The sequence below is a fragment of the Tachypleus tridentatus genome, chromosome 9 (genome assembly GCF_004210375.1).
Source record: "Tachypleus tridentatus isolate NWPU-2018 chromosome 9, ASM421037v1, whole genome shotgun sequence".
Classification (NCBI taxonomy): domain Eukaryota; kingdom Metazoa; phylum Arthropoda; class Merostomata; order Xiphosura; family Limulidae; genus Tachypleus; species Tachypleus tridentatus.
In genome coordinates, this window is record NC_134833.1 from 40,539,057 (window position 1) to 40,554,503 (window position 15,447).

Genomic DNA, 15,447 nt, shown 5'->3' on the forward strand with positions numbered 1-15,447 from the left:
TCCGCCAATACGGCTGTAACAGACTCGTGTTTTTGATCTGTTTGAACGACCAAGAGCATTCTTAAATAGAAATTCTGAATGTGGAAACCGACAACCATGGTGGGTGGAGGGTCTATGTAAAGGTTGTAAGGATTGGGGTTTAAATTTGATCTATAAATTTTAAACTTAATACAGTGGAAACCACAGAATCATAAGATGGACATCACAAGGGACACGACCAACGGTAGGAGAAGCAGCTTCAAGAGTAGCATACGTGTGTTTGTGCGTTTTCTTATAGCAAATCCATATCGGGCTATCTGATGAGCCCACCGAGAGCAATCGAAAACCTGATTTTAGCGTTGTAAATCCGTAGACTTACCGCTGTACTAGCGGGGGTCGAGTAGCATAGCATATGGAACTTTGTTCTTCTAAATTTCGATTAGCCTACAGTATTCGATCTTAGTTTTGTTAATCGATTAATATCAGATGTAAAATTAGTTACTGCCAGGCCCCTTTTATACCGCTAGTCTTTCACTGTTAAATTAGGGACGGCTAGCGTAGAAAACTCTTGTTAAGCTTTGCGCAAAATTCACAACAAACAAATAAACGGAACAAGTGAACAGATAGTGGAAATACATATTTATGTTTCTTATAACTTTTTTAAATACTGTCTTGACCTAGTTATTAGATTTATTGTTAATTAAAATATGAGTCTCAGTATAGAACTCATCATTGTGGAAGTAAAGTAACTCCTGAACGTCTTAGTAGAAATGATGAAACATACAGAATACATTCAATTAATTTGTTGTTATCGAACTCAAATCGTAGGCTCGTTGTTTTACCGCAAAATTATCAAAAATATAATGTATATAACCACTATATCGTAACCTGTTTTACAACATTTTAACAAATAGTGTGTGTAACTCTCTCCAGATGAGACAGACTGTGGAGTAACATGGCTGTTTAGTTTTCATCTGTAGAAATTATTAAAAGGTGTGACGTCATCTTACTTTCAACTTGAATTGTTCGTCAACTGTGATTAGATCAGTGTTTCTATTGAAAAACTGAACATTTCACAGAACGTAATGACATCATCGTACTTTCATGTATATCAACTTGTTCATGAAATCACCGATGAACCACAGAAATGCGATTGACAAAATATTTAAACTATCTTCAAATATCTAATTAAAGATAACAATTTAAAAATATTGGGTCGGATAACTATTTTACTATCGTACTAATCCTTTCATAAAGTCGTTCTTGTTTCTTGACAAGCTTCAACATTTAAATAACTCAAAGTAAACAACAGTACGATCCACTATATTCATGAGGATTCACCAGAAAGCGCTTGAAGCACAAAACGTCCACTTATTTCATCAGCTCCTTCTCCACATACGCACCTTTCAGAATGGTAGCTACATCCGTCTTTAAGGTGGTGTGCTTGAGACTATGAAAGGCATGTTGGTTATTGTTGAACTAATGTTATAACAAATATTCAATAACCAAAAACAAAATTTAATCTGTTATAGCCTACATTTCGCAAAACAACAACAACAAGAAGTAAAGAGGGTAATTAGTACCAACAGTTTTTCTCAAAACATTTTGCTTTTCTAGCATACGCATAAGAAATTAGTGTTAATGCCAAGAGTTTATAAATATATATAAACACGTTGGCGTATTAATACTCAGAGCTCATTTTAATGTTCTGATATCCTCAGTTCATAAAAAGAAATATTTTGATCTTTGAATATTAATACCTACAGTGCATAGAAGAAGAAAAACAGAGTGTTTAGTGTGAAGACATTCTACGTGTTAATACCCATAGTTCATAAGATTTTGGTGTACTAATACCCACAAAAACATGAAAAAACATGGTGGTAAATTATTATAATCCAGATCACTCCGCCATCGATGTGATCTAGTTAACACGGTGTGAAATTTATTCGTTTCAGAGTTTGTTTTTCCTTCTCAGACTTCAGACCACTAATGATACTCCACAACTTCAGACCACACCTTCGTTTCCTGTTAATGAGGTTAACAAAATAATTCTTACATTTGGTGATCCTGCAGTGGTTTATATTCTAACTAAAGGTCCGGTTTTACATCCGAAGCGAAACTAACGAAACCAGGATGTCTATATACTGTACAATTATATGGTTACATCTTTTATGTTTTATGTATCAATTGTATTGTCCCAAATGGTTTATTTGGCTATAAGTCAAACAAGGCTGTCTGGCTGAGACTTCATCATTCGTAACATTCTAACATAAGCGCTAATGTGCTTGTCAGTTTATCCATAACCAAGAACTTTCATGTACACAGAAATGATAAACACAAACAATTTAGAAAAAAAATATGATTACAAAGCGATGGAGCTCCTAGCGGCGCGTGTAAAGATAAAAACTTTAAATTATATTATGAAAATATAAATACACTTAATATAAACTCACAAATGACTTTAGATATTAACTAAACATTACCTGCATGTAGACATCACATGTTTTCCACATGTGATGTCTGGTATCAATATATGCGTTCTGATGTTTCACAAACGATGGACTCTTCTCTGTAACATGACTGACTTACTGTTGTGGGTCACGCGCTAATGATAGCTTCAGTAATAGACGTAATGACATACAAGTTGATAACAGAAGAGAATACAATAAAGTTTTATTCCTTCTCATATTGTTTACATGCTGTTTTATTTATTCAAGTAACATATCATATTAATATCTATAATGTTTTACATTGCAATAAATTATATTTAATAACAATTTTATCAAATATCACCTTAATCTAGGAACTAAGAGTTGGCTGCTTTTAATTATTATTATTTTTAAATAAATCTATTTATAAACATGTATGTTAATCATGGTTCATTTTGAACGCTTATTTTACTAAAATTAACAATTAAAAATAATGCAGACACGGCTTAAATGAAAATAAGTTCTATATAAAGTTTATTTAATTATCTTAAGTGAATTCGTTTGTGTAAAAGAAACAAAATGCTACTTCTATTGTAATAGAAGCTAGAAATTGTTTTTAGTTTAAAATATATCAATTCTAGAAACGCTGTAAAGAATAATACGTTAGACATTAACAAAATTGAATCATGAAAAATTACTTCCCTATGTGTTTATTTCTCTGTGCATTATGATATTTATCAGTACTTTAAATACCTTTCAGTCTAAGCATCTGCTGTTATAAAATCCGAGTTATAACGCTATTAAGACCCAGAGTTTCTTATTGATAATAAATTAAGATATTTTGAGAAGTTCCACTGAACTAATGATCTTCTTAAGAGCATTAGCTTGCGTCAAGAAACCAAAACCTAAGCCATTTTAGATTTCTAGTGTTATTTATCACATACCAACAAAAGAAAACTATTTTTCATCATACAATATTAAACATATTGTGTCAGGCCATAAAAATAACAGTTGTGAAATATACCCTGGCCGTTGGTGTAGAGCCGATTTTCATCTGTTGCTATGAGTACTTCTGTGAATAATTCAGTTAAATATTAACAATAAAACTCAGATTAATAATTCTATTACAGACTTATCTAGAACTTTAAATATTTGTTTTTCAGTTATACAAAAGTGACAATTTCTACAACCATTTCAGAAACAATAACATGACATTATGACATAATATGTCATAAACATCACTTCTTTCACGGTAAATAAGGGATATTAACAACTTTATAGGGAATAAGTATTTACATTTGAATATATATTAACATTTTACAACTGATAACTCTTATATAAGGTAAGGAGTAACTCGAAAAACATTTAAAAACTACAAACTAAAATAGCTTTTCCTAAACACAAACAATTTTTAGCAAAAAAATATTTACTTGGGCGGTCTAGCTTTGTGCAAACACTGACATCAAGTCACGAGAGCATATGAAATATTCGTACTAAATAAACCATATAACTTTCACAACAGTTTGGCTTAAGCGAGTGCAGTTGTACTTTAACACTCATATTAATAGAATATTATTGTTGAAACAGTCAGTATAATTAAAACGTTACGTAATTTAACAGGTGTTAGCTATATACAAACACATACTTACTGAAACACACACAATGTCAAGATATAACACTTTATATTTTTGCAATATTTCACACAGACGTTTTATTTATCTCAATGTAATATTATCACCTGTTTTCCACGCATTTGGAATATTAAACTGAATAACAGATTTCCAGAATAAATCTGATATCATGGGCTCTCGATACGGGATGCTTGGTTTGTGATGGTGATTGTTATCTGTTGGAAAACTTAGTTTTTGTATCTCATTATCTCGTGAAATCTCAAGCTCTTTTTTAACTTCATGTTCTAAGAGAGGACAACACTAACTTGAATATATGATTTTGTAAAAATTTGACAAGTTAGCTTAATATCTTCATTTGCTTTAATGTAATATACAATATTTCAAAATATAAATATAAATTTACAACTAAGCCTTTGCTGTCCTAGTACATAATATTTTTAATCTAGAATTTAAGCAAAAATTTATTAAACGAGTGTAAAATATTATGTAAAAATTATTTTAAAAAATTATATCGTAGATTCATTTCATGATAGCTAACACTTTTAAAAATATACTGATACTTATCTTCTACACTCAGTAATTATTTTTGTTATTTTAAATTAAACGTGATTAGTTTTATATGTCTAACATATATTTTGTTAGAAATATTCATATTTTCAAAAGACATTTGATTTTCAAAAAAAAAATAAAACTTTTTCTTAAAATAATTAATACTAAACACTTCAATTAACATTCAACAGATGGCACTAAACTTTAAAGTTACGCAAAATTTACGTTTCTATAAATCAAAGTAGTTTTTTGAATTTACGTCGTATGCCCATTTAAGTTAGTTAAAAGGAAAACATAAAACAACTCGGGTGTATAGTTAACGTCAAAAATGAATAAATAAAATAAAAATTAACAGTGCTTGCAAAATTCTGATTATTAGTGTATTAAATAAATAATAAACCCCAAATCCGGGTGAAAGAGAAAATTTAAAATATACGTACGTCGTCAAAATACATTAACAATTATTGCACGAGAAATATCTTAAAACTGATTGATTTAATGACAAGAATTTGTCGTGTAATTACAAAGACTATCGTGGTAAGAATCTCAGTTAGTTTTAATACTTGCCGACAGTTCACTTTGTACAAACCCATGAACTAAAGAATGTCTCTCAAAATGTTAACGTCAGAAATTCCATTAATAAATAATTTGTTAAGGGAACTTTTCTTCTTAAAATTTATGTAAAGACTTGAGTTATGTATCAACTATCGTAACGTGATTTTTAAACTCCCAGTTAGGAATGACTTTGTAATTCATAGCGATTACCAAAGATACCATTCAGTGCTCAACTCCATATGTGTGATTGTTAGAGGTAAGTGTGTGTTTTCTTATGAAAAAGCCACATAAGGCTATCTACCATGTTCATTGAGAAGTATTGAACCCCTGATTTTAGCGTTGTATATTCGAAGACTTACCGCTCTTTCATCTGGAGATCGAGGTAAGACATTTCTCTTCTGGAAAGTGATTGTTTTTAAAATAAGTTATCATCATGTAATAATTATTCTGTTTTCCTGAAAATAATACAAAATGAACATTATTTTTGAAATTATAATAAAGAGAGAACAAGTATCTTGAAGATGTGGTAAGGCGGCCACCTTAACCTTGAATGAGTTCATCACCAGTTCAAATGAATGTCATGAAAATAAGCAAAATGTTTTAAAACGAGTTCCGTTCTATTATAAATGTCATCACTAGCTACAGTAATGACCGGACAAACAATTTTAGATGTTGAAAAAAATGCACTTCTTACAGTTATGAGTTGTTTAATCTCAAAGATGGGACAAAATGATCTCCCATCTAACTCATAACAACTGCAGCTTAAAACAAATATTTATCAAATGCGTTAAAATCCATTAAATCATCCTTTATTACTCCCGGCAGAGATAGGGAAGGTCATGCGTAAAAGAATGTCGGTGTTAGTGTGGGGTGATCGCATATATTTTTACCGAAACCTATGGCGGATAAAAACACGGGAGGAAGGAGCGTCTTACTCTAAGCCAGTCATCGTAAAAGAACAGAAGATTATAAAAATATATAAACTTGAACCTTTTTTTATAGCACATTCTTTTGTTTGTAATTTCTCATTCTTTAAAATAAATTAAAACTTGCCGAAATTTCTACTTGTAATCATAAAAAAGTTAAAGTGCTTACATTAAAGTTTTTCAAGAAAATAGACGAAGTCGCGCTTTAATTGTTCACAATCCGTCTTTTCGCCAGTTTGTTTATTCACATAATCTCGTGAACAATAGCTACATATGTTCAAAGTTGCAGCAGATCATAAAAGGTGGCAATTTTAAAGAAGAGGATCGTCTTGCCTCACTTCCCATGCCAATATACTTGTGCGAAGAGTCAATCGTATCCATTTTTGTGTGATAGAATGTTTGATGAGGTGTTACAAGGTGCAAAAGTAAAAATCATAAAAATAATGATAACTTTCATAGTTTTTTTTTAAATAAGATTGTCTTGCATTTTTAAGTATAAGGCTTTCATCATGAAATTAAACGATATTTTTATTTTCTTACAATATTGGTGTTTTTGTTGTGATTTATGCTTGAATAGAATAGGCATTTTTCTTAGAGTATATGAATTAAAACATTGTAATTGAATATAAGAAAGTTACTGTCTAGTCTCGGTTGTGGAAAATAATATATAATTTAAATAATAAAGAGTGCAATAAATCTATATAATAATTGAAATTACTGCAAACGAGAATTGCAGATACAATTTGTTTGAGCACCATATTAAAAATTTCAAAATGTGTAATGCGTTTCATTTCACCACTTTATAATAATACAGTTGTACTTCCCTAACATATCAAGAAACATTCTGTACTATTTCACAAGGTAGTGTTTTATACAGTAACTGAAATGTGGCCAATAGATACACTATACCACATGTAATTTCAACTAAAGTAGTTACACCTGAATAATTTTAAATAATACAATACACCAGCATTAAATGTTGTAACGGGGCTTTACATTGAATTTGTCGTCTTTAAACAAGTCACTTGAGTTCGACAAAACTTTAAACTAATAATTTCATATAGACTTACTTCTACCGTGCCTAATTTGTTTCCAACGTTTTATTGAAGTCAAATAAATAAGTGGTTTATGTTCATTCATATCTACCAGTCGTAACTGCAGTCATTCCAGTCAGCTGGTTGAGGGTTGTATAGATTAGTTCTAAGAACAGGCCCATTAAACGAATAATTTTTTTGTGGCACATGAACTCCATTACCATCCAAAACCTCGCTGTAAGCCTAACAAAAAAAAAACAGCATCATAAACAATCTATAATAAAAAATACGTTGCAGTTCATATGTTAGCCACATCAATTAATAAAATTATATAAAAATTAATAGATTCTGTGACATTTGTGCTAACAATATCAGTTAATATCATTATTACAATATGCAGAATAACTGAAGTGTGAAAACGAAACGAGAGATGGATTGGATATTAAAAACAGATTATACTTTGCAGAATGTTTTCTTTCTGTTTTGTTTTTTCAAATTTCATGCAAAGCTACGCAAGGTCTATTTGCTCTAACCGTCCCTATTTTAGCAGTGTAAGGATAGAGGGAAGGCCGCTAGTCATCACCACCCACCGCCAACTCTTGGGCTATTATTTTACCAACAAAGAGTGGGATTAACTGAATCTTAATAACGCCCTCATGGCTGAAAGAATGAGTGTGTTTGATGTAACAGGAATTCGAATTCGCGATCTAATGATTGCGAGTCGAGCATCCTAACCATCTGACCATGTCGGGTCTCTCAAAATACCAACCTTCGGTATTCTTCAAAACAGATTATGATAATACAAACACAGGTTTGACACCATTGGTCATTGTTGTAGTAAAACCAGTCCAAATTCTGGTTCTTATACGAAATAAATTGCAGTTTTCCTTTTGTTTTTTATAGATACGACGTTATTTGTAAAATTTCATGTCAGAATTCCTTTAGTTTTAACACCGTGAAAACAAAGCCAAAAAGCAATTAATGAAAAAAAACAAGTTTCAAATTTTAATCGAAGTGTTAGAAAAGTATAAATTATTTTAACTGCATTTGCAAACAATTTCTAAATTAACTCGAAAACAACAACAATAAAAGCACTTAAATATATTGTTAACAATAAGGTAGCACAATACCTGAAAATCTCTTTTAATGTGGTTGTAGTCTAAGCTCTTTTCAGGACTCAATGAGGTTGCCAGGATGCCTTTAGGATTGAAGGCTGCTGCTAGGGCACTTCTACTGAATCCACCTGTGTTATTCATATTGATATCGGAATAGTTTGTTGTACCGCCTCCACTATAATAATTCCCTGAAAAATAAACGATCCAATATAGTATAGAAATAAATTATTAAAGTAATTTATCGTTCAAATATGCCAAATAAAAAATTTTAAAAAATTATTCACATATTACAACAAACAAGTAAAATAAACATTTTTATTTTCTCAGAGAGCACGTACCAATTGTGTGTCTTTATATACATATATATGTGTATATATATATACACACACACAAAAACACAAATCATGAATAGGTTGAACATTGTTTTAGTACAAAAAGATAGTACTTGAACTTTAAAGATCAAATTGTGGTATCAAATGTAACTATTTATGTGATTTTATTTACTCTATATAAATTCTTTTTCAAGCTGTATATTTTTGTCATTATGAAACACCACAAAATGATCGAGAAGAAACTTACCTCCTGCATCAGGAACTCCCAGGAATCCCCCTGTATTGTACGAGCTTGTATTACTGGTTCCATAGCCACCTGCTCCATTCCCCACTCCTCCTTTCGGTTGTCCCATGGAATCTAATTCACCAATGTTCTGTTTGGATAAAGACCTTGCCATTGGGCTGGAAGGCACTCCATGTGGTGCCAAATGACTTGTCTCTTCGACTACCATCTCTGGTTCCTGCTCATCTTGGAAGCTTGTAAATCCTTTGTCTTTTCGATAATAATTGATAAAGACAAAAAGGATTAAAATAATTAAGCAGGCAAAACCGTAACCTCTGAAGGTAACCTGAGTTCCTGAAATAAAATAAACAGAAGAATTACATTCTTATTATTACGTGTACAATCTTGGAATAAGTTAAATAAATTGTTTGCTATTTTTGTACTTAAAATACATGAAAAAGTTTAATTATTCAAAACTTCGAGTACTTTTCAAGTGCATAATAATAGTACTACATTAGTAGTGAAAACTTTTGAAATTTGTTTTTACATAAACTTTAAGATAGCTGGTCGTGAATATTTACTGCGGCACAGATACAACTGACATTTAAGCGCTGCAACGTAAGTGATGCTCACTCCATGATGTCCATGGCTAGTACTATATTAACGTTTAACCTGCTCACTGGTGAACGTTACAAACACCCTTGCTTGTTTTAAAATTATTAATGTAGTTTTATATAAAACTCTAGGTACATAAATCATTGGTTACAGTTTCTAGTATAAGCATTTTAAATGACGGCATAATTCAAGTAAAATTAGAAGTTTAAAGCTATTAATCATACAAAAGTTAAATTAATTTAAACATATTTATCTACAGAACTTTGTATGACATATAAGCAAAACCAAATGAGCATTTACCAAAATTTTCAAAAAGATTTTTGAGGCTCAACCATGTCCAGGTGGCTAGAGCACTCGACTCGTAATTCGAGGGTCACGGGTTCGAATTCCCGTCACACCAAACATGCTCGTCCTTTCAACCGTGGGGGCGTTATAAAGTTATAGTCAGTCCCACTAATTCATTGATAAAATAATAGCCCAAGAGGTGGGGTGGGTGGTGATGACTAGCTGCCTTCTCTGCTAAATTAGGGACGGCTAGCGCAGATGGCCCTTGTGTAGCTTTGTAGGAAATTCCAACAAAGAAACAAACAGATCTTGAAGTATTTACTTTTAAATCAAGCTTTCATTAAATAGATGTACAAGACACTCATTGGGTCAGTCAAAACATTCATACAAATGCTTAATGGCTCATGCTTTTTCATTCAACAGATGTTTAGATGTTAATATGCGTTCCTACGACATCCCATTTCATTACATAAGTTGTTTTATTTTGCGTAATTGCGATATATTTTAAACCTGTTACGTATTAACTTATATTGGATAAGTCTCAGATTTATTATGTACCTAGGCTAAGTCTTACGATTTCAAATAGCTGGAAATTTTAATTTTAACTTAGAACTTAATTGAATATCGACATGTATCAAAATTATATTTCACAACAAAATTGATACACATAATTTTCTTTCTTAAAACAAATATATGTTAATATACAAATAGAAATACAATTTATAATAACGGTTATTACAAATAAATGATTTATATACAAACATTATAAAAACTCCCAAACAATATTCAGTGTTATATCTGGTCTGGAACTAAATATTTTATTGATGATCCAGGTCAACGACGAGCGTTTTAATTCTGAGTTTATATTGTAATACTTCGCCTAAATTAGAAAGCTGTCTATTCTTGGCTGGCCTCACACCGCTTACTAACTGACTTTTTACTGACGAAGATATTTAATGACTTCGTTGAAATATTAACGTCCAAAGTTAATCGGTTTGTAATGTTCGAAATATATAAACGTTTCTAGTCAAATATATCTGTATTTTTCCGACTAATAAGTGTTTGTCACAGTTATAGCTTCCAGGGCTTATAGTATACTAATTGTTGCAACCTTGCTACAATATACTATATTGTCTCTCGGCATGTTGATTTATAAACTTCAAAGCGACATTCTCAAGAGTTCACTTGGTAACGATACTATCAATCACTAGTATTACATTTCTTACGCTCGAGAATCCTTTACAAATTTAGAGAACAGGCAGGACTTTTCCAACACTCATTTAACAATATACATTACACGCAATTTTGAATACATATGAATCTGAAACAAATATAGATAGTAAAATACATGTATAACAGTAAATTCATTAGAAACCATATAAATATGTGGCTATAGCGAGTACATTAAATCGTATTGGAACACTCCCTCGAACAACAATAGTTTAACTTCCGCCACACCAGTTAAAATAGAAAACGTTTAATTACTATATTATACATATGGTGTTTTGAGCTGTATTTTACTTACCACAGTGGACCAATATTTTTATAAGATTTGAAATATATATAGCATTGATGCTAAAAATTTATTATTATACATTATTCATCCATAAGCTGTTTAACCGCTAAAATGAAGCCTAATTCAGTATTCGATTTACCACCTGCTCTTCAATTATATCGATTTCGAGTAATTCCACCCCTCATTAGTATCTTCGGATGAGGTCAAATCGAAAATCTAAGACAAAGTTTATTATAGTAGTACGCTGCATATTGTAAGTATAGTAGTTTTAATTGCCTTTTTTCCCGCCACAATAAACCTACTCGTACTCTATTTTACGTTTTTCCAGAAAACGTTAATCACGGGAGTTAAGACTATTTTGTTACTGTTACATGCTTTACTTTAGTCCTTCAGGAGATTTAGTAAAGCTTCATGGTTCAAAGCCAAAATTTTGAAAGCAGATATGACTACAGCTGTCCACTACATTGTACTTATAAGTTTAAAACTTAACAATTCCCTAGTTTTTATCTTGAACGATTCAACACAATTTGTTCTTATTCAGACGTAAATGGCTTTGTTAGTGACAGCATTAAGCCAGCCTACACTTGTGTAACGTATACATATGCATGTATTTATTTAGTAAGCACACAAGTACAATATAAAAATGTAGTATTTAGGGGAATTAAGCTTAAGTGATTTGATTATTATAAATGTGTTTTTCGGTGAACTTCGAAATCCATGTTTGTTTCATGATTTTGGTCGATAATTAGGTTTAAAGGTACTAGAGTGATCAGTCAGGCCACTCGAAAGTCTGCGATTCCAATGCACCTCATAAGGTTTAAACTGATAAGAATAATATATATATATATATATAATTAGCAGAACAACAGATATACATTTATCAGGGTAATATATCTGTATATTTGCGTTTATCAGAGTAACAGATACAGAGTTATTATGTTTTTTAGCAGAAATTTTGACATAGTCTGTGTACAAGCGTGTTATTATTATTATTATTTAAGTTGCCATCTTTGTTTCAACTGTTTGTCGTAGTTTAAACTGACGTTTCCAGCTTGTTTCTGCCTTAAGCGTATAGAGGTGTGTTGGATATTTCCTAGTATTTGACCTTGATTATATTTAGTTTGCATTTGCCATTAAAAATAGTTAAGAATTCAAAATTAATTTAAGGTAAAGATTTTTATTCAGGGTTGCAGATATTTATTTTAGAAAATCTATATGAAAGAGAGACAAATAGGTGGCAGCACCATTTATGCTAACTGAATGGTCAATTTCTTTTAAATATGTATACATATATTTATGGTGCAAGTAATTGGAAGTGATAATTATGATTTTTACTGCTGTATCCTTTCTGGTGATATAGGGTTTATGACCTACCAAATCATGCAGAAGCTTTCAGATAAGGCCTGGTGTCTTTAATAAAGTTTTAAAATATCTATCCTGTGTAATTCTTTACGTTCTTTTATCGAGTTTTTTAATAAGTATTTTTTTACACAAACCTGTTTCTTGCCTGACTTTAAGCATTGTAGATTGCTTTACTAGTTTAAAATTAAACACATCATAATGCCTCGGTTCAAAATTCGGCTTGTTGTACATTTTCTCAACGATCAATTATCCTGTTTAATTCAATTGTTTTCTTTCATTTTCGTCACCCTATATATTAGGTTGAGGAATAATTCGTGAGCGTTTTTAAATAATTTCATTCAAGCATTACATGCAAGACTATACAATACTTCAATGCATGAACACATTACACCCAAAACATTTATTATGATACTTTATTTCATGTAATACCTAGGTATATAGTATGCATTGTTGTAAACGAACTTGCAAGAAATTAAATGCGAAAAGCAGATGGTGTCGAAAATGCTCGATTTTGTCCACTTGACATTCCATTTAATGAGCTAAAAATGAAAGCAAAAATTAAAGACATATGAAAATCAAACACACCATCTATTAGAGCAAAAAATTATCAACCAAATGACATGAAATATTTTGCGAAAGCGTTTCATTTATGAATATATTTTTTTAACTTGAAAAAACGCTCACGAATTATTCCTCAACCCAATACTAAGGTTTACAATAATTGATAGATGAAATAGGAGATTCAGTGTCATTGGAGTTAAAGAAGTAATTGTTTAATGTGAATTTTCTTGTCTGATCATAAGTAGAAAGTCTCCTAATCTGTATTTTCGAGTGACTTCTTTAGTTAATTATATCTCAGTAGTTTAGTTGTTTTAGTTGATTGTACTAACAAGTTGGTGGAGGACTCTGTCTATTGGCTGAGCTTTGCCAAGATTGTTTTAGAATGTTATTTGTCAACATATCTCGCTCATCATTTGTTAGAATGCAAAGTCCTGTTGGTCTATGAGCGACGAGTTCTCTTCCTATTGATCAATGAAGACATTTGTAATAATGGACTGTGTCATGCAGCACAGGCAGACTGAAAGAGACAGTCGTAAGAATATATCTGAATTAGGTGTAATAAAAAGTTAAGATAATTTAAATGTCTAGTCTTGTGATGTATTTTCTTTTCTGTGAACCAGCTTGTAAAGGTTCAAGGAACAGTTTGTGTGGTTAATAAACGTTATGTATCTGTATGATTATATACAAAATTTCACCATAATACCTTAATCTTCATTGTAATATACATAAAAGCTTGTTATAATATATTCATAAATTTATATTACATAAATTTTCTATTTGTTGCTATTTTTGAAATTGACAACAAAGTGGTTTCTTATTATAATTCCAATTTCATATTTTCCAGTTTATTTGTCGTGTTTTAACAAAGTGACTGAACCAGTCCTGTTTTGCTGAACTGAATAAATAAATTAAGAACAACTTAAAAAAACCCAAAAAATGATAATTATTACCACGTTTCGTTTATATTATATTAACAGAGCGTCACAATATAGTCATAAAAATTAGCTACAATAAAAACTTTTAGAATTTTTCTTGGATTATTCATAAAATATTTTGCTGTAGGTAAGATGGTGCAGGATTCGCCTACATATATTTAATAATAACGCTGTAGAGAACTCACCTGCACGTATTTAATAATAACGTCATATAAAATCACCTACAGATCTTAATAATAACGTTGCACAGAGCTCATTTGTATATGCTTAATCTGTAATTTGGTACAGAACTTGTCCCTAGATAATTATTCTTTAACTTGGTACAGAACTTGTCTATAGATAATTATTCTGTAACTTGGTACAGAACTCGTCTATAGATAATTATTTTGTAACGTGGTATAAAACACGTCTATAGATAATTATTGTGTAACGTGGTACAGAACTTGTCCCTAGATAATTATTCTGTAACTTGGTACAGAACTTGTCTATAGATAATTATCCTGTAACTTGGTACAGAACTTGTCCATAGATAATTATTCTGCAACGTGGTACAGAACTTGTATATAGATAATTATTCTGTAACTTGATACAGAACTCGTCTATAGATAATTATTCTGTAACCTGGTACAGAATTCGTCTATAGATAATTATTCGATAACTTGGTACAGAACTCGTCTATAGATAATTATTTTGTAACGTGGTACAGAACTTGTCTATAGATAATTATTTTGTAACGTGGTACAGAACTTGTCTATAGATAATTACTCTAAAGTAACTAACACACGATTTATTTACCTATGCTTAACTTGTAAAGTGTTGCAGTACTTATTTATATATACTTAATCTGTAATGTGGAGCATGACTCGTCTACATGTATTTAATTTGTTACGTGATGCAGGACTCGTCTCTAGCGTGGTGTTGTATTCCTCTATAAATAATTCGTTGTAACGTGGTATAGAACTCATTTACTCATAGCTAATATAGAGTAAAGTGCCGCAAAATATATTTACAGACTTAATATGTACGGTGGTGCAGGACTTAGCTACATATATATATACTTTATTCATATCGTGAAAATGTTAATTTGAAAATTTTGATAACAGTCAAAAAGAGAACCAGAGAACAACTTCATCCATTGTTCTCTCAGGTTATTAGAAAAGCGTGTGTAATGGGTCATACTGCGCAGAGAAAATTGTGTATGTTACTTCAATACAATAACAATAATATTATAATATCTTCAGGTATTCACAGTGGATAACATTACACTATTCTGTTTGATTGCGAAACCAAACACTCAAATTGCTAGACAATATCAACTGATGTTATCGTTAGTAGTCAAAACGATTATTTTACTGTAATTATTAATCAGTTACTACAATTTCTAAAATAAACTATACTGT

At 30.9% G+C, this 15,447-nt stretch overlaps 1 protein-coding gene across 5 annotated transcripts in view; it reads right to left on the reverse strand.

Annotated features, from left to right (window-relative positions):
• Positions 1 to 2,634: 2,634 nt before the first annotated feature.
• LOC143225115 (major facilitator superfamily domain-containing protein 6-like) overlaps positions 2,635 to 15,447 on the reverse strand; it is a 48,319-nt gene continuing 35,506 nt past the window's right edge. For 4 of the 5 annotated variants that reach the window (XM_076453923.1, XM_076453920.1, XM_076453921.1 and 1 more), the window contains 3 exons: positions 8,798 to 9,127; positions 8,234 to 8,406; positions 2,635 to 7,346 (listed from right to left, as the gene is read on the reverse strand). In XM_076453923.1, coding sequence (XP_076310038.1) covers positions 7,212 to 7,346; positions 8,234 to 8,406; positions 8,798 to 9,127 — 638 coding nt within the window. In that variant the 3' untranslated portion in view covers positions 2,635 to 7,211. The remainder of the gene's footprint in view (positions 7,347 to 8,233; positions 8,407 to 8,797; positions 9,128 to 15,447) is intronic. The other variant, XR_013013620.1, reaches the window with a different exon arrangement.